Source organism: Zootoca vivipara, chromosome 5, assembly GCF_963506605.1.
Source record: "Zootoca vivipara chromosome 5, rZooViv1.1, whole genome shotgun sequence".
Classification (NCBI taxonomy): domain Eukaryota; kingdom Metazoa; phylum Chordata; class Lepidosauria; order Squamata; family Lacertidae; genus Zootoca; species Zootoca vivipara.
This window is the reverse complement of record NC_083280.1, coordinates 38762666-38779990: the sequence shown is the minus strand read 5'-3', so window position 1 is coordinate 38779990 and position 17325 is coordinate 38762666. Positions and strand designations below refer to the sequence as shown.

Sequence of the window (17325 nt, the reverse complement as noted above, 5' to 3'; positions counted from 1 at the left end):
GTTTATTAAATTTATTAGTCACTTTTTTTGTCATGGCAACTCAATCAACTTACAAAAATGACTTTTAAAAAAGTCCCATACATACATTAAAATGGGGGGGGCGTATATTAAAACACCCCACCCACTCTAAAAGGCCATAGATCGTTAAAAGCCAAAAGTCGGATTAAAACAGAGGGTTTCTGCACTTACAGGAGCAGCACAGGCCTTGCTTCCTGACGCCCAGCAGCATAGTGCGACAAAAGTTGCAGTAGGCAGGCTTCTTGAAGTGCTTCAGCCTCCATGCATGCTGTCCATCATCCTTTACATTCTGCAGGGAGGGGGAAAAGCCCATTGAGATGGAGTGGAAGATACAGAGGAGAGATGGCGTCTCTTGCAGCACCTTTTCCAGGATAACCTTTTCAACTCGGGATGACCAGAAATGCAATGTAAACTACTTGCAAACCAATTGTCTGAACTGGTCCATTTACAGCCTCAACAGCCTACTAACATTTTTGAGGATGCCGGTTAGAAAATGTACGTAAAAGAATAACTTAGTTATGATGTAGACAAATCTTCATAAAGCCCTTGATAATAATAAAAGAGATTTTATTTAGACTGCAATCTATATGTGCTGTATATGGTTTCTTTTTTTACAAGCCTCACTTAGAAATGCTAATTATTAAGTGGTATACCCAGGTGGCGCTGTGGGTTAAACCACAATGTCTAGGGCTTGCTGATCAGAAGGTCGGTGGTTCGAATCCCTGCAACGGGGTGAGCTCCTGTTGCTCGGTCCCAGCTCCTGCCCATCTAGCAGTTCGAAAGCACATCAAAGTGCAAGTAGATAAATAGGGACCGCTCCGGCGGGAAGTTAACGGCGTTTCTGTGTGCTGCTCTGGTTTGCCAGAAGCAGCTTTGTCATGCTGGCCACATGACCCGTAAGCTGTCTGCGGACAAACGCCAGCTCCCTTGGCCTATAGAGCGAGATGAGCACCACAACCCCAGAGTCGGACACGACTGGACCTGATGGTCAGGGGCCCCTTTACAAGTGCCCTAAATAAATAGATGCCGTTACCTGGGAGTAAATCCCACTGAACTAAATGGGACTGGCTTCTGAATAGACATGTATAGTTTTGCACTGTCAATGACTGTGAACTATCAAGCCAAATTAGAGGATTAAGCGTTTTTAAAAATTTGCACCGCTTACCCCATTGTAAGCCACGGTGACCCTACTATTTCCAAGCAACTATGAAATCCAAAGAAACAAATTATACAAAGTGTATTAACATACAAGAGAAAGATTTTATGGTGTATCATTATCTATACTATTTGTTTAGTGTGGTTGTGTTGTTTAGTCGTTTAGTCGTGTCCGACTCTTCGTGACCCCCATGGACCAGAGCACACCGGGCACTCCTGTCTTGCACTGCCTCCCGCAGTTTGGTCAGACTCATGTTGGTGGCTTCGAGAACACTGTCCAGCCATCTTGTCCTCTGTCGTCCCCTTCTCCTTGTGCCCTCAATCTTTCCCAACATCAGGGTCTTTTCCAGGGAGTCTTCTCTTCTCATGAGGTGGGCAAAATATTGGAGCCTCAGCTTCAGGATCTGTCCTTCCAGTGAGCACTCAGGGCTGATTTCCTTAAGACTGGATAGGTTTGATCTTCTTGCAGGCCATGGGACCACATGGGACCATTTAAAAAGGAAACAGAAAGTCTGTAAAGGTGCTAGATTTTCCGCAGCTTGAAGGCAGTATCTATCGAAATTATTTCTATACTACGGTATGACCATTGTAACACACTAATTAGTTTTTTGTTTTTGTTTTTGCTCTACCATGTTTTCTAGCCAGGCAAGTTTCACAAATTTCCAAGGGACATTGAAGAGATATTAAGAATAAATGGGCAATAAAGGCTCGACCGTAGTTATTTGAAATGGTATTATCTGAAGAAAGGTTCGATGGAGAGAACGATGAGTCAAATATGACAGCATGAATGCAAGTAGAACAAAGGCACCTAGTCATCCTTTATTACAGGCATGAATGTTAGATAACCTCAAAAACTCTCTTCTGAATGGTGGTGGTGGTAACTGGTCTCTCCATTTGGCACATAAGAACTTGAGTGGAAGCTTCTAAGCACCAAACCAAATAACTCTCTCACCTCCTACTCAGAAAAGCTATTCCTTTGTGCACATAAGAAGAATGTGTGAAAATGGATTCCTCCAAGTGCTTTTTCCCAAAGTCACACACGCCTACGTATGCCACATCAATACTTGCAAAATGCTGCTCTGCTTAGCAGCTCAAAAATAAAAATTAAAAAAAAACCAAAATCAAAAAGCTGGCTTTAGTAGCCCCCTTATAGAGTGAGTGACACTTCCTCCCATTGCGGAATGTCTTTATAAACATCTAGTTCTTGTCATGGCACAGGGATCTCTACCCCCAAATTGAGAAAAAACTGTCCACACAAATACCCAATATGCATCACAAGAGCTTCATGAGCATGGCCATCAAGGGCCCATTGTACAATCTGCAGATTCTTCTTCTTCTTTTTTAAAATGAATTTCAACCAAACCATTCGCTATATAGAAAGGCATATGATAGGGAATACTCTGTAAGGACAGGCAAAGCAATGCCTACTAATTGGGGCTGATGGGAGCCAGCCAGGAAATGTTAGAACTGGATGTCATGGTCCAGGAGACAAATGAATGAGAGACTGTGAATGGTTAACCAATTCCAGGAGTTCCTAGGACCAAGGACTTAAGAGACCCATGTGGCCAGGTAGGATAGGTCATCTGCAACCAAATGTGGTCTTTGGTGGCTAAATTGGGACTTTTGGGTTGCAGGATTAGAGAGTTGAGGCAGAATAAGAACTTCCTGAGGTTGGGTGTCCCAGGCAGCACTTCCTTCAGGATCTGAAATTGGTTATCTATGTTTCTGAATGATCAGTGGGGGGCTCAGGCTTTGAAGTGGCAGAATATGAAATTAAACAAAACGAAAAGAGGTTCACAACCCAAAACTACTTGATTACATCTAACCTCTATCTTTATTAAAGTAAGCTACATTTGCCTCCTTATTTTTTTCTTTTTATAATTGTTATAATTCTTGTTATAATTCTGTTAACAAATTTATTGAATGCCAGCAGCAGTTCATTTATTTTCCTTGTAAAGAACAGATGCTGTTTGAGAATCTGACTTTTGACATTCTGCTGCCCTCGTGTGGTTTTACTTTTGAAAGTAGCTGTATTAACAAAAACTTTTGTTCTTTTCCTTTGCTATCATTGACTTTATTCTGTGCTCTTTTTAAAGTTCTGTTTGTCTCAAAAGGGCTTGTGCAAAAGATGCTCCTTGAGAACTGCACCTGTAAGCTATTAAGACCTATGTTTGACTGTTGACCTTGACAACACAAGTGATTTAAGTATCTTTCCCTGAATGTAGCAGAGCCATCATCTGTGCTGTTTTACAGTCAAAACAACAGGGGGAGGCAAAACATCTTGGTATGCATGAGCAATGGTATGTATTAACATTAACACATTTAGTTGCCTTGCCAAACGTGGATCCACCAAGTTTATTTGATTCCTGTTCCCAAAGAATTCCTGTTCCTCAAATACGCATTGATACTGAATAAGGGATCTGACTCTTAAATCAGTCTTTTTTATCCCACCAAGAAGCTGTGGGCGGCAGTCACCCAACACTCTCCCTTTATGATCACATGAACACTAAGGCTGGATCTACACTGATCTTTAAAAATGCTAAGAAAAAATCCGCTATATAGCTCTCAAAGCAATTTTCCATTGACTGCTGTATAGCGCCCCCTGGTGTCACATATTTATAACGCATTTATAACATCATAACTCACCTCCTATTTTCCCTGACTGGCAGCATCTCTCCATGGTTCTAAGCAAGCCTCTTTCTCAGCACTTGCTGCCAAAGATCCTTTTGACTGGACCAGGAGCCTTCTTCATGAAACGTGGGTGCTCTACCACTGAGCGGTGGTGCCTTCTCCCTTATACACATCAATGTTTTAAATTGGGGGTGGGGAACCAATGATTCCCGAGATGTTGCTGGGTTACAACATTGGTGATGGGGCTGGTGGAAGCTGGAGTCCAACAATGTCGAAGATGGAGCAAGCTTGTTTTGGCCTGCTTCAGAGGGTAGGACTCGAACAAACCGATTCAGTTTCCAACTAAACATCAGGAAGAGCTTACTGATGGGGTAAAAGCTGTTCAACAGTGGAACAGACTCCCTAGAAAGATTGAAGACTCTCCTTCCTCGGAGGTTTTAAAGCAGAAGTTGGATGGCCATCTGTCATGGATGCTTTAGTTGAGATTCCTGCATTGCATAGATGACCCTTGGGGGGGTCCTTTCCAACTCTACAATTCTATGATTCTCTGAACATCTGGAGGTTCCCCATACCTGCTTTAAATACAAGCATTTGTTGAATCTACTCACATTTTGAAGTGCCATAATGTTTTTGAACCAAATATACAAGTAGAAAGAAACTGGGTGTATCACATTTTTAAACCCTCATTGAGAGAGAAGAAAAATCTTGACTAGCTACTTTTTTTTTACTACTACTCAGTTGAACATCTTTTGGCTCATCTTCTCTGAAGTTAGACCAGCTACTCACAGTTTCCATGCCCAGCAGAACCAGCAAAGGAATAGTGGTCATGCCACCCCGAATCCACTCTTCCAGCGTCACAGTTCCATCATGATCATAGTCTATTTCTTCCATCATCTCTTTCAAGATCTGTAGAAGAAGACAAAATCTAATTAGAATCAACAGATCCTCCCTCAACCCACCAAACAAAAGTTATGCCATTGGTAGGATCTATAGCAGATCTTCAAGGGTACAGGCAAGAGAGCCTTCATGACTTAATTCTGACCATGCTCAGCAGAGACATGTATACGAATGAAACTCACCGGCCTCAGTTCTGTGGAGTCCCACTCAAGGTATTCTGCTACATGAACCATCTGATTGATAATACGATCCAGCTCCTGGTTTCAGAAATAAGACAGAAAGGAAGTGGGGGGGGAATGTAGATGTGTGCACATCTTCAGCAGGTCTGGATAACCTGTGGTCCTCCAGATGTTGCTTGAGCTTCTAATTCCCATCAGCTCCAGCCATTATGATCAATGGACAGAGATGATGGTAGCTGCAGCCTAGACACATCTGGAGGACCACCAGCTTCCCCACCCTGGATTTACAGTAATGTAGTAATGTGATTGCATATGCTGACATTGCAAACATATATCACTACACAAGGAAGGCATTCTGTCTTTATGATGCAGCTATGTGGGTTCAGTTTTTCGTTCTTGGAGGCTGTGAGGATAATTCCATTGAAGAACTTGCTCAAGGGTGATATATAATACTATGTGTCGCACACAGAAAAATAGCAGGAATTGTACAGTGGTACCTTGGGTTACAAACTCCGCTAACCCAGAAATAGTACCTCAGGTTAAGAACTTTGCTTCAGGATGAGAACAGAAATGCTCCGGTGACGCGGCAGCAGCGGGAGGCCCCATGAGCTAAAGTTAAGAAGGTTAAGAAAGTTAAGCTCAGGTTAAGAACAGTTTCAGGTTAAGAACGGACCTCGAGAACAAATTAAGTTCTTAACCCGAGGTACCACTGTATGTAATTTCTAATAAGAAATAAGGGAACTCAAGCCAATACACTGTTAAGAAAATTAATAGGAAGTCCAGCATACCTAAGCTTCATTAAAGGCCTTGACATCCTCAAAAAGCTGTATCAAAGATGTGTGGGTGGGTGGGTGGGTGGGTGGGAGGCATCAGGCTTGAGTGGGTCCTGGGCATCAAGCAGCTAAAGGTCCCCTTACATTTGCCACTGATGCCCTCCCTCCATTGGTGCTGCTGCCACTATCACCAACATTAAAAGGAGCAGTTGGGTTTCCAATAATGCTTTGGAGCAAGGCTACATCTGAAAAACTGGGAAACTGAATGGCTAAACTCAGCCACACTGCCGTACTGCCGCCACCACTAGATAAGCATAGGAATGGCTTATGAATGGCTTGCTGGTGCCACACCCGAACCCCCTCCCCTGCCCCGAGACCTAGGAGCTTGACCCAGAGACCAATCAGATATCACAGATGCGCATATGATCCTCTGCACATGGGGAGGCCTCCAGAGATTTAGAAAGACTTGTGTCCTCACCTTCTCGAGAAGGGTACTGATTTGAGAGATGGCTTACCGAGCTGTCCAGGAGGCCATTGCCATCTGTGTCATAGAGGCGAAACATAACTGCAAGAGAACACAAATTAAGGGCAAGCATGTAGTGTGGGCCACATATTTTGCTTTTTTTAAAAAAGAAGAAGGAAGCAAATCCATAGACATGTTTGGTAATGGCATGTTTAGCATCATGTCTAGTTTGGCCCTGGAGGGAGGGTGGGGAGAGAGACCAGGCTGAGAGTTCCTTGCTGGAGTTGGCTGGAAATGAAACTGCAGCCCTTGGGAGTTGTCCAAGTTGCTTTCCAGGGGGATCTTTGGCCTTGGGGGATTGTCCATTGGCCCCATACTCTACATACTTTTTAAAGAAAGCGAATGTTATTAAACCACACTAATTTTCCAGTGCCGAAGGGATTGGCTGGGTACCTCTCTTCCAGCTACACTCTTCCTATTGGAGTAGCGCATTCGTTGATGTTGAGAGCCCTTCACTGTTCATTTCCCATCAGCACCTAGACCGAAATATTTGCCCTGTGAAGTCATGTGCAAGCTTAGACAACTGGCTAGGGTTGAGTGCAGTCAGGTTTTGGTTCTGGCCTGACAAACAGAGGCCCTACTAAAAGATTTTATGATACACCAAACCCTACCTGCACTTAAACAAGCAAGTGACACCTATTCTACCTATTTCATATATCTTATGTTTTCTGAACATGCTCATCAGTGAACTAAATATAAGTAAGTGCACAGCCTGGGCAGTGCAAGCACCAACACTTGGCATCATTAGGCAGTTGCCAGGGTGCCAACAGCCTGGTGGGAAGAACTACGGATGCCGCTTTGATTTTATGTGTGTGATCTGGTGCTCCTAGCAGTACCAGGTGGTGGGGTCTAGCCACTATCACATCCCTCCCCCAGTTAAAATTTGTGGGGTATTAAATGGCAACTAGACTTATTAGCTTTGCATTGCTTGGAGGGCAGAGTGTCATGTTAAAAGGCCTAAGATCATTAGAAATAAGAACCTGGGCTGTGCTTATTAGATGGCACCTTTATTTTAGTATCCGTTCCTCGTTTACAACTACATGCAGACTGGCGTTCTTCCTTCCAGAATTCCCTTTCCCCCTTTTTTGCCTACTCTAAGTCTTGGGCTTGAGCAGCCTATGCTTAGTCCCCAACACTATGGAATTCTGAGTCTGGATCAAGAAGTAGATATTCCATAAACATTACTCTGTGCTGCCAGGTAAGCCCAGCATAGTCCACTGATGGAGGATGGAGCCAATGAGCACTTTGCTCCTCAGACTTCGAGCCAGGGGTGGAGGAAGTGGGGTGCAGTCTGAACCGGGTGACAAAATGCCTGGCAGCACTCACTGCGGGGCCTGCAGTGAGCTCGAGTCACTGCGTCTCTCCTGGCACAGGCTCCACGCTGCCCAAATGGTCCACCCACTGCTTCCCCCCCCCAGCTGTAGAGCAGCTGAGTGGGAGGAGGCAGGCAGACGCTGGAGGCCCCACGGTGCGCCCTGCCCCTATGGGTGGCTCGCCCCGCCCCTGGGTGCGCCACCCCAGGCGCCTGAGCGGCTTCCTCTGCCACTGCTTGGAGCCAACCTTGGGCATCGTTAACAGCTGGTTTAACATGCAGGAAAAATTACAATAATAAGGAATGCCAAAATCAACCAACCAACCAGCAAAACAGAGATTTATCTGGCAAAAAAGTAACATTCATTGGTTGCAACACCTATCTGGTCCTATCTTCATGGCAATGTTATTTCATCAGAGCTATCCTGCCTGCTGATCTCAGTGCTGCTTTGCGTACTGTGCTTTAATCCTCACTTATATTCCTGGTGCCGTGTTGAGTTGTGATCTATCTATTGACCTCCACATTCTCCGTGTGCTATGACTCTTCAGTTGCTTGGCTTGCTCCATATAATGTCAGTTTCAAATAATTTTTGTTAGGTGACCACTTGAAAGAAACTGACTGTGGGGCGTTTCTTTTATGAAAGCTTCCTGCAAAAATTCTTTGATAAACAGAGATGTCGTATCCATCATTTCGTGGTGTCTTTTAAGAACAATTAAAAAGCAGAAGAAAAACAAGCCAAGGGCACCAGAGGGCAGCCTTGCACAGTTTCCTGAAATGCTAATGTAACAGTCATAAACTATTTCCCATGGCTTTGTCACGGTGCATTGTAGAGAGTAATAAATAAGTACTAGCTTGCCTTCCTCCTCCTCCTCATAGCACAATTTCTAGGTACCCTCTTTCATCTCTTGCTTTTCATTCAGATCATGATAACCAGCTCAATCCATGAAGCAAACCACACTTTTTGTGCAATACTTGAATTGTGCAGGTAATGAGAAGAGACGGGCAACTTTGCCCTAGAAGAAACCTATTTAGTAGTTACAAAAAACAAAATGAAAAACAGAAACACCCTTCTTCTTAGACATGTAAGTATCCTTTTAAACAGGCAAGCCCTGTGACCAGGGTGCCTGTTATGTTAAGCTTGGATCCTAGAACAATAGGCAAGTAGGATCCTAGAATGCAACAACTGATCGGCCTGCAGGAAAAGACCAATCAGGCTCCAGGAGGAAAGCAGAATCAGCCAATCAGGGGGGACTTATTGTGTAAATAATGTATATAAAAGCCTGAGGGTTTTTTTTTGGGGGGGGGGCATTTCATTCACTGTTTTACAAGCTGCAATAAGGAGCATGAAGTCACTACAGGACTCCGAGTATATTTCAGTGCCTATTCATCTGTCTACATGTCAGCGATGCTCTTTCCAGAGGCCAATTCCAACAACACATTTCCATTCCTGCTGTGACATTTTGAAAAGTTCCTGGGCACAATTTTATCCCTGGAGCGGGTTATCCACATTATGATTCCCAAGCTGAAGCTGATCCTGTGAGGAGGATCCTACAGTATTCTGCTGAGTAATATTTTCCTAATTAACCTGCCCTTTGGTGCGCAAAATGACTCTGGGGTTTCTAATGGCAAATGAGTCACACAGTCAGCTTGGCACAAATTCAGAGCCATCCAAGGGAGAAGAAGGAGAAGGAAAACAGCCATGATAAGCTCCGTGGTTATGTGAGTCAGCTCTGCAAAGTGTTTGTATGGAAACTGATTGATGAGCTTTCATCTCCCTCCATGTTAGAATTCACTTCTTTTAACGGGAGCAATCAGTACTGCATGCAAAATAACTGGATTGTCTCCAAAGTTGTTTATTGTTGTTATTATTATTATTATTAAAAGGTCCCTTCCAAATCAAATTGGAAACTGCTTAAAATGTAAGAATTTGTGTGATGTTTCAGCTTTTTAAACACACACACACAACGTCTAGTGAAGTTGTATAGCCCTAAAGCAGGGATGGCTAACCAGGACCAGCCACACTTTTCCATACACCATCCATCCATCCAGAGAGTATAGCATATGCTTATATGCAGGCAGATACACACATATACTGGTACCCAAATGGCATACCTAAGTAGACCCAACCCTTGAACTGGTGGTTCACCCCCTATGCTTGACTTAAGGGATCGCCAGGAGTCAGGCATTTTAATTGTCCTTTTCTGTCTGTTTCTGCTAACCAGGATAGGTGACCTGCAGGGTCCAGGAATTTTCAGACTCTATTCCTCCAAGAAGCAAAGTCTCTAAACTTCTCCGAAGATAAACAAAGACAAGGCTCGTGTTTTCTCCTGGAGACTGACAGATTGTTATTTTTTTTAAGGCAGTACTCAAAATCACAACAAGCAGGGTTATGAGGGTATCTGGTCCATTTACTTTTTGTGATGCTCTGTTAAGATACATTTTTTTTTAGAAATTTGTGTGGGCCATGAATGATCTAAGGTTGCAGGAAATAATATGTGTGGGGCTTGTGGATTAGATTAAAGCCCCCTACACACATAGTATCTTTTATCCCATAATTTGAATATAAGAAAAGAGTCTACCACCTCAGGCCTGTTTTGAATCTCTGAAGAAGGGACCCAAAAGAAGCAAATGCAGCATAAAAATATGACCTAAATTTATCTGGTCAACTAAGAGGTGCTACATAACCAACATATCTGCCTATGATGCTCTAGAGCAGTGGTTCCCAACAGGTGGTCCGGGGACCCCCAGGAGTCCGCGAGCTATGCCAGAGGGGTCCACAAGATGCTATTAGAATAAAAAATATATTAAATATATTTCGTATGATAACAGATTTTTTGTTTTGGCCGCTTCTTGCATGAGCAGAGTCTAGCGCAAAACTAGAATTAGATAGAGGCAGTAGTTCTGCTGTATGCCGTTAGGTGGCGCTTTACAAACACTACTGTTTTGCAAAGAGGCAGCACGCGCATTCTACTGACACTCACCTCCCCAAGATGCTTTGTGCGCGTCAGCTTCATTTGTGCGCTACTGTGCAGGTACCCTGTCTTCTCCATTCCCCTCCCTCCTCCCTGGCGCACGCTGCCTCTTTGCAAAACAGTAGTGTTTGTAAACAAAGCGTTGTTTTTCGCGGAAGCTACAGTTTGCGTTGTTAAAAATGGACTGTTGGTTAAAAAGTGGTTCATCTCATTAAGAACTGAAAATTAAAATTAACTGTATACTGATGGAGTACTCTGTTGTAACTGTATAAAACGTATAAATATAAAATATAAAAAGACTCTTAATTTGGCTCTCACTTTTTAATTTTAGGATTAGGAATTAATGGGGGTCCTTGTCACAATAGCGGCTCGATGAGGGGTCCTCGAGAAAATTTTGTTGGGAACCCCTGCTCTAGAGGAAATGGAAAGGGATGGAGGATTGTGACCTGGTTGATTCACCACACACACACACCCCACCCCACCCCGCCTCTTGCCTGAATGTGAATCTCAAAGCCATTATTGCTTCTCCTGAAACCACAAACCCTCCCATTCCCACCATAGCACACCACTGCCGCCAAGTGACCACAGCATAAAACAGGTCTTAAGACCTGATGCTGTGGTCACAGACACTCTTCCTGTCACCCAAGCACTTACACTCCAGCTTATCCTCAGCCCGTCCCCTTTCCAGCAGTGACAGGTAGCAGACAATGTCCTTCAGGTAGACTACCTGAGCCAGTGGGGCTGACAAATGTGGACTGGCTGTTTTCAGGGAGATGTGGCTCTTTCGAAGGCTGAATGGTAATTTCTTCTCCAAGCTTCTGGAGCCTAAAGAGGAGGTCAAAAATAAGCACAGGTGTTTCAAAGCTCCAAAAGAGATGTTGGGCTATGCGGTCAGGTAGACATTAAAAAGACAACAACAACTCAGGGTCTTATTTTGCTTGATCCTACCAGTGGCACAAGCACCTCAGGAAGGGCTTGCCAGCAGCACATCCTTATAGGTCTGTTTTATCTCTAGCAGTCTAAACTAACTTGGGCAGCAACAGCAGAAGTGCAGCACAGCAATCTTTCCACCTAGGGGGAAAACCTCCCCAAACCTTCCAGCTGGCTCCTTATTTTCAGGAAAGCTGCACATAGCACTGCACTAAACTTTCATCACTCCCTAGTGGGTGGCTGAATGTAATGAGGCCATTTAGCTTCCTCCCCTTCCAGCTCTATGAATTGTTGCATGCCACCCCAATCTCTTGCACTTTAAAAATTACTTTTGGAGGGTGGTTTTATGGGGTTTCATATCCCATTGTATTTTATCCGTTGGCCTGGGAAAGAAATGATTAAGATTATAAATATGCGAGCCAATTTTAAATATATGAAAAGCCATCACATGTAGATGATGGAGCAAATTTGGCTGTTGTTGTTTGTTGTTGTTGTTGTTGTTGCTGCTGCTGCTGCTGCTCCACAGCAGTCTTCCCCAGCCTGGTGCTCCCCAAATGTTGTCAGCCACTGCCAGTACGGCCAGTGGTGCTCATATGAGTAAACCTCTTGCATAACATCCCAAATCAACACGTCTGCCAAGGTATATAAGGTTTGAGGAGGTATATATGTATGACGCAGGTGGCGCTGTGGGTTAAACCACAGAGCCTAGGGCTTGCTGATCAGAAGGTTGGCGGTTCGAATCCTTGCGACGGGGTGAGCTCCCGTTGCTCGGTCCCTGCTCCTGCCAACCTAGCAGTTCGAAAGCACGTCAAAGTGCAAGTAGATAAATAGGTACCGCTCCAAGCGGGAAGGTAAACAGCGTCTCCATGCACTGCTCTGGTTCGCCAGAAGTGGCTTAGTCATGCTGGTCACATGACCCGGAAGCTGTACGCCAGCTCCCTCGGCTTATAGAGCGAGATGAGCGCGCAACCCCAGAGTCGGTCATGACTGGGCCTAATGGTCAGGGGTCCCTTTACCTTTATATGTATGAGAATACAAATTCCTCTATATAACCTCTGAGAAGGAAGACCTAGGAAAAACAACCAAATAGGGAAAGAGAAGTAGCTGGCTCAAGACTAGCAACTAAAAATTGGTCAACAGGCAAATCATAAGGCAGTGTAGACATACACATTTTATGTGAGCGCTGGCCTTTAGGAAATGAGGAGATTTGCATCTTCTCCCACTTATGCTTCCCTGACATAAAGGAGTGGGTTGGAGGCAATAAGACACTCTGGTGGCTTGCCCAACCTGGCTCCTATTGCCATGGTAAAAAAGATACTGGCTGACAGGATTTCAGCAGCAAAACAAGACACTTTCCTCCCGCCCCACCGCAACATCTAAAGATGCTGCAGAATCCACTGTGCTTGAAATAGAAATGTGGCTTTGCAGCTGAGCTGAGGCAGCTGGTGACACCACCTCAGATAAATTAGCTTGTTGCAAATACACTCCAATGTTTGCAAAGGCAACAGTAATGTGCTTCCCAGAGTGTCTCAGAGGAAACTCTCAGGAGTCCCTGACTACCACTGTGCAGCAGATGGATGTGGCTGGGCCTGTGGAGAGAGAATGCGGGAAGTAACATAGTTAGTTATTGACCCAGTGAGAGAATTGCTTTTTGAAAAATCACTTTCTTGTCCTGAGGCTGATGTGTTTGCTTCTCAAACTCTCACAGAGATCAAAAGTGCTTCTGTTCAACTTCCATTTCAGGTTTCCTAACCAGACTTTGCTGACAGAACCAGAGAACTCCAAGCTGTGGCTTTAGCCTGTGACAACTGCGGTCACACCCACACCATAAAAGCACACCTCACATCCATTAAAAATACATGGCTCCCCCTCTCCACCAAATCCTGGGAACTGTGGTTTACCCCTTGCAGAAATACAATTCCCATACACTTAACAATTCACACTTCCCAGGGTTCTTTGGAGATAGTCACGTGTTTCAGATGTGTGTTAAATGCGACGTAATTGTATGTTGCGGACCTGGCCTCTCTTCACAGCTACAGAGAGTTGAGGCAGGGAAATCGCAGTGTTCATACAAGGCCTCAGGAACAGAAGAGCAAAGATGAGACTCACCTGGGGACTGTGGGCTAAGCAGAGAACCTGAGGAGAGCTTGGAGGACCCTGAGGAGTTTTGAGCCGAGGGGGTACCGGCAGTGGATTTCTGTGAAGACGACCTGGACCAGCTAGGCGAGGCATTCCCAAGGGCGTTGGCATTGGCAGTTGGAGCAGGACTTAGAGATGCTGTTTGTGGCTCTGCCAGGTTTCCCTGGGAGCTTTTGGGTTCAGGTGTGTGCCTTCCTGTGGCAGTTAGGAAAGTTTTCCCATTGATCCCTATAAATTAAAACACAGCATGAAGTCAGACATCTTTAATGGAACGTGTTATTCTGCACACTCCAACTTTGAGCCTATTGGATGAGGACTGTCATTCAGTGTCCTGTGCAGATGGAGAAGTATCTCATGTACTGCTTGTGCCAGCTCAGTCCCCAGGAAGTTAGGCCTGGTCTGTTGAGTTCTCTCACATTAAACACAAGGCTCATTTCTTCTCTGATCTGCAGTCTTACGTACATTCATCTCCATCTCTGTTACCACTGGTAACTGGTGTTGTCACTGCATTTCATAGTGTTCCCAGCCAGAAACAGAAATTACTCTCCCTACCTTGATCACACCCAACACTATGCATTTAAAGCAGAATCAGGTTCTAGCCAGTTAATTATTATTCCCTTTAATAGGTCAGGAGAGGCCATAGCTGAACTATGAAGTCTAGCAAGCTATCAATATTAATTTCATCAGAGGAACCTGAGAAGAAAACAGAAACGTGATTGTCTCTCAGGGAGCTCCTAAGCTGCTGTTTCCACAGAACTCCTTACACTTAATCTTATCACAGCTTGGTATTTCATAAAATGCGTTTGAACAAGCTCCAGTTGTCTCTTTTACAACAACTATGCAGCCAGGATAAAAAGATTTATATTTGGAAGTGTGCATTGGATGCAGATGAATCCTGAGGATTTTATTTTTTGCCTTGCCAGTGATAAAGCAAGGTGGAACAAGTCGCAGCAGGGACCCATGAAGCCCTTTGTGGCACACTTGTGATCCAGACATGAAAAAATGCTGCAGACAAGCATCTGGTGAAAGTAATGTCTCTAAGCTTATCATAATGTCAGGATGTGGGGATGGAAGAAGGAGACCAAATACAGGTCACACTTGTAACCAGAGGGCTGTTATATATATATATATATATATATATATATATATATATATATATATATATATATACAAAACAAAAAACAGCAACACAGAAAGTGAATACATTTTAGTTCTTCCTATCCTAAAATCAATTTAAAGATTCCTAACACAAAGCCCAATTTGTTTCCAATTTCACAGGTTTCTTAATGCAGGGGCATCTGTTTCACGTTTGCAATTTTCAGACCAATTGCCCACACTTGTGGAGACTGAGGGCTTATTTACATTTTCTCTTGTCCCACTACTTCCCTCCTCCAAGGAAAAGCACTCAATCAGAACAGATGGCAACACTGGCGGAGGAAGAGGAGTGCGGGGGGAGCACACCGCCCCCGGCAGCGCGATCCCGGTGGGGTGCCATTGTGGCTCCCCTATGGGCAGCGTGCCACACCCCCGAGATACACGCCAGCCCTGCCCCCGCTGCTCTCTGCCCCCCAGGGCCGGAGCATGAAGCTCCACCACTGGAAGCCAATTTGAGTTTTCTCCGGATTGACATTTGCTCTGATTTAGCAATAAAAAGTGGGTTTTCTTTCGGAAAGGAACGTAACAAGGAGAAAGCTGCTCAGACCTGTGCCTAGAAAGTGTGGGTGAAGCAGAAAACAGCCCAGACCTGTGTTTTCTAAGCACAGGATAAATGGAAGTGTGCGTGAGCACTGAGTGATTCCTCGTTTACCCACTCTAAAACTGCAGTGGCTGCCCTTGTAGGAAAACCACTGGTCTGAAATTTGGCAGGATTAATGATCTCATGTCGAATAATCCATTTTGTAAAGGATAATCCTCTGTGTGTGTGTGTGTGCTTGAAATTCAGCAGATGGGCTACCATGCCTACAAATTTCGTCCACTTCTGTCAAAAGGCAGGGAGTTACAGCATTACTTTGATTTTCCAATAGTGAATAGGGTGGAGGGGGGGGGGGAGAGAGAAACAAAGCAGATATAAATGGACCCTGAGCTGAATCAGGTAGCCTTTGAAGTACCTCTGCCTGAGATGGGCTGTTTCCTGAAAAGCCAAAAGAGGGTTTGAAGTGAAGCATGCCATCTATATAGAGGGCTTTTTTTCAGCCGGAACTCGCTGGAAGTCAGTTCCGGCACCTCTCAGGTTGTCATTATAAGAGAACAAGGGAGGCGTTCATGGTGAACGCCTCTTTTTTTAGAAAAATAGCACTGGATGCACACACACAAAGATCTTTGTTTTTTGTACATAACCAGAACGGTAGATGCTACTTCAATGTAATATCAGCATTGTAGAGTTGAAAGATCCATCTCTGCATAGCAACAGTTTCTTGACAAGACCTGATGGTTTACAAATGCCAGGTTGCACTGAAATACTGAGAGAGATAAAGTTGTAAAAAGCTTTGGCATCCAAATACTGTTTGTTTTCTATGTTTACTTAGCTGCTGCATGTGACTGTGCGGGGATTCCAGAGAGAGAGAGAGAGTAGTCCCAGGTAAAAAAGGATGAGGTGGAAGCAAGAGAGTACAGGAACCCAGCATCATCAAATAAAGGCAGGAGATTTAGGACAGACAAAAGGAAGGATGGCAAGATCCAAACCAGTAGGTTCAATTTTCAAGGAAAAATATTTAGACTTAAAATCAAGGACAACTTTCTGATGATGCTGTGGAACAGACTTCATCAGAAGGTGGGAGAACTCTGATTTGTTAGAGATTTTTAAGCAGATATTGAATGGCCATCTCTCAGAGATGCTGTAGGGATGGAATTTCCTGCACTAGTAGCAGTTTGGATCAGGTGACCTTAGGGGATCCCTTCTATATGTTTCTAATGGTTAAATAATGAAGTTTGCTTCCAATGGCCATCAACATGAACAACTTTAAAAGGAGGCTCAAGCTATCAGTGGCTACTACACACACAATAGCTGTACATTACTTCCAGTCTCAAATTCGGCATGTCTCTGAATATCAGTTGCTGGGGGACAACAATGGGAGAGGACTGCTGCATTTGTTTCCTGTTTCTGTTTCTGGTTGGAAAACAGTTGAGTAAACTAGAAAAGCCCAGATAGACTTTTGTATTTATAAATCTCTGTACAATACTGCTCTGTCCATTTATGGCTATGGAGGCCGTTGTTAAAAGGTGGAGCAGGGATTTCATTAAAGAGCTTATCGTAGATACCTGTAACAGGGGCGCAAGCAACTTCGGTCTGGATAGAGATGCCTGCATCAATGGACTTAGACTCTGGAAACACGAGAGAAACAGAAAAATAAACACACACTTTAACAATGTACACTCATTAACGTTTATTGCAAGTTTGTAGTAAACAGCTGTCAACACTTTCTTCTTGGAAAATACATAAATACTTGGCTAGAATAGAAAGGGTTGTGTGTACATACCCTGTTTCCCTGAAAATAAGACACACCCATAAAATAAGCCGTAGCAGGATTTCTAAGCATTTGCGCAATATAAGCCATACCCCGAAAATAAGACATAGTGATAGGCGCCAAGGAAGAGGTGAGGCTGGATGCGTAATAAAAAAATAAGACATCCCCTGAAAATAAGCCATAGTGTGTCTTCTTGAGGAAAAATAAATATAAGACAGTGTCTTATTTTGGGGGAAACACAGTCTCACCAATAATGCAAAGTACAGGGGGTGGGGATGAGAACCTAACCAAAGCTGTGGATGGCCTAACCTGAACCCTGGGCAAGGAGGAGG

General features: G+C 44.1%; 1 protein-coding gene across 1 annotated transcript in view; it reads right to left on the bottom strand.

Annotated features, from left to right (window-relative positions):
- Positions 1-17325, bottom strand: part of DGKG (diacylglycerol kinase gamma) — a 115705-nt gene that overhangs the window by 54886 nt on the left and 43494 nt on the right. Inside the window, 7 exon segments of the mRNA XM_035132701.2 lie at positions 190-307; positions 4591-4710; positions 4884-4958; positions 6169-6218; positions 11115-11285; positions 13500-13757; positions 16788-16850. Of these exon segments, the coding sequence (XP_034988592.2) occupies positions 190-307; positions 4591-4710; positions 4884-4958; positions 6169-6218; positions 11115-11285; positions 13500-13757; positions 16788-16850 (855 nt within the window).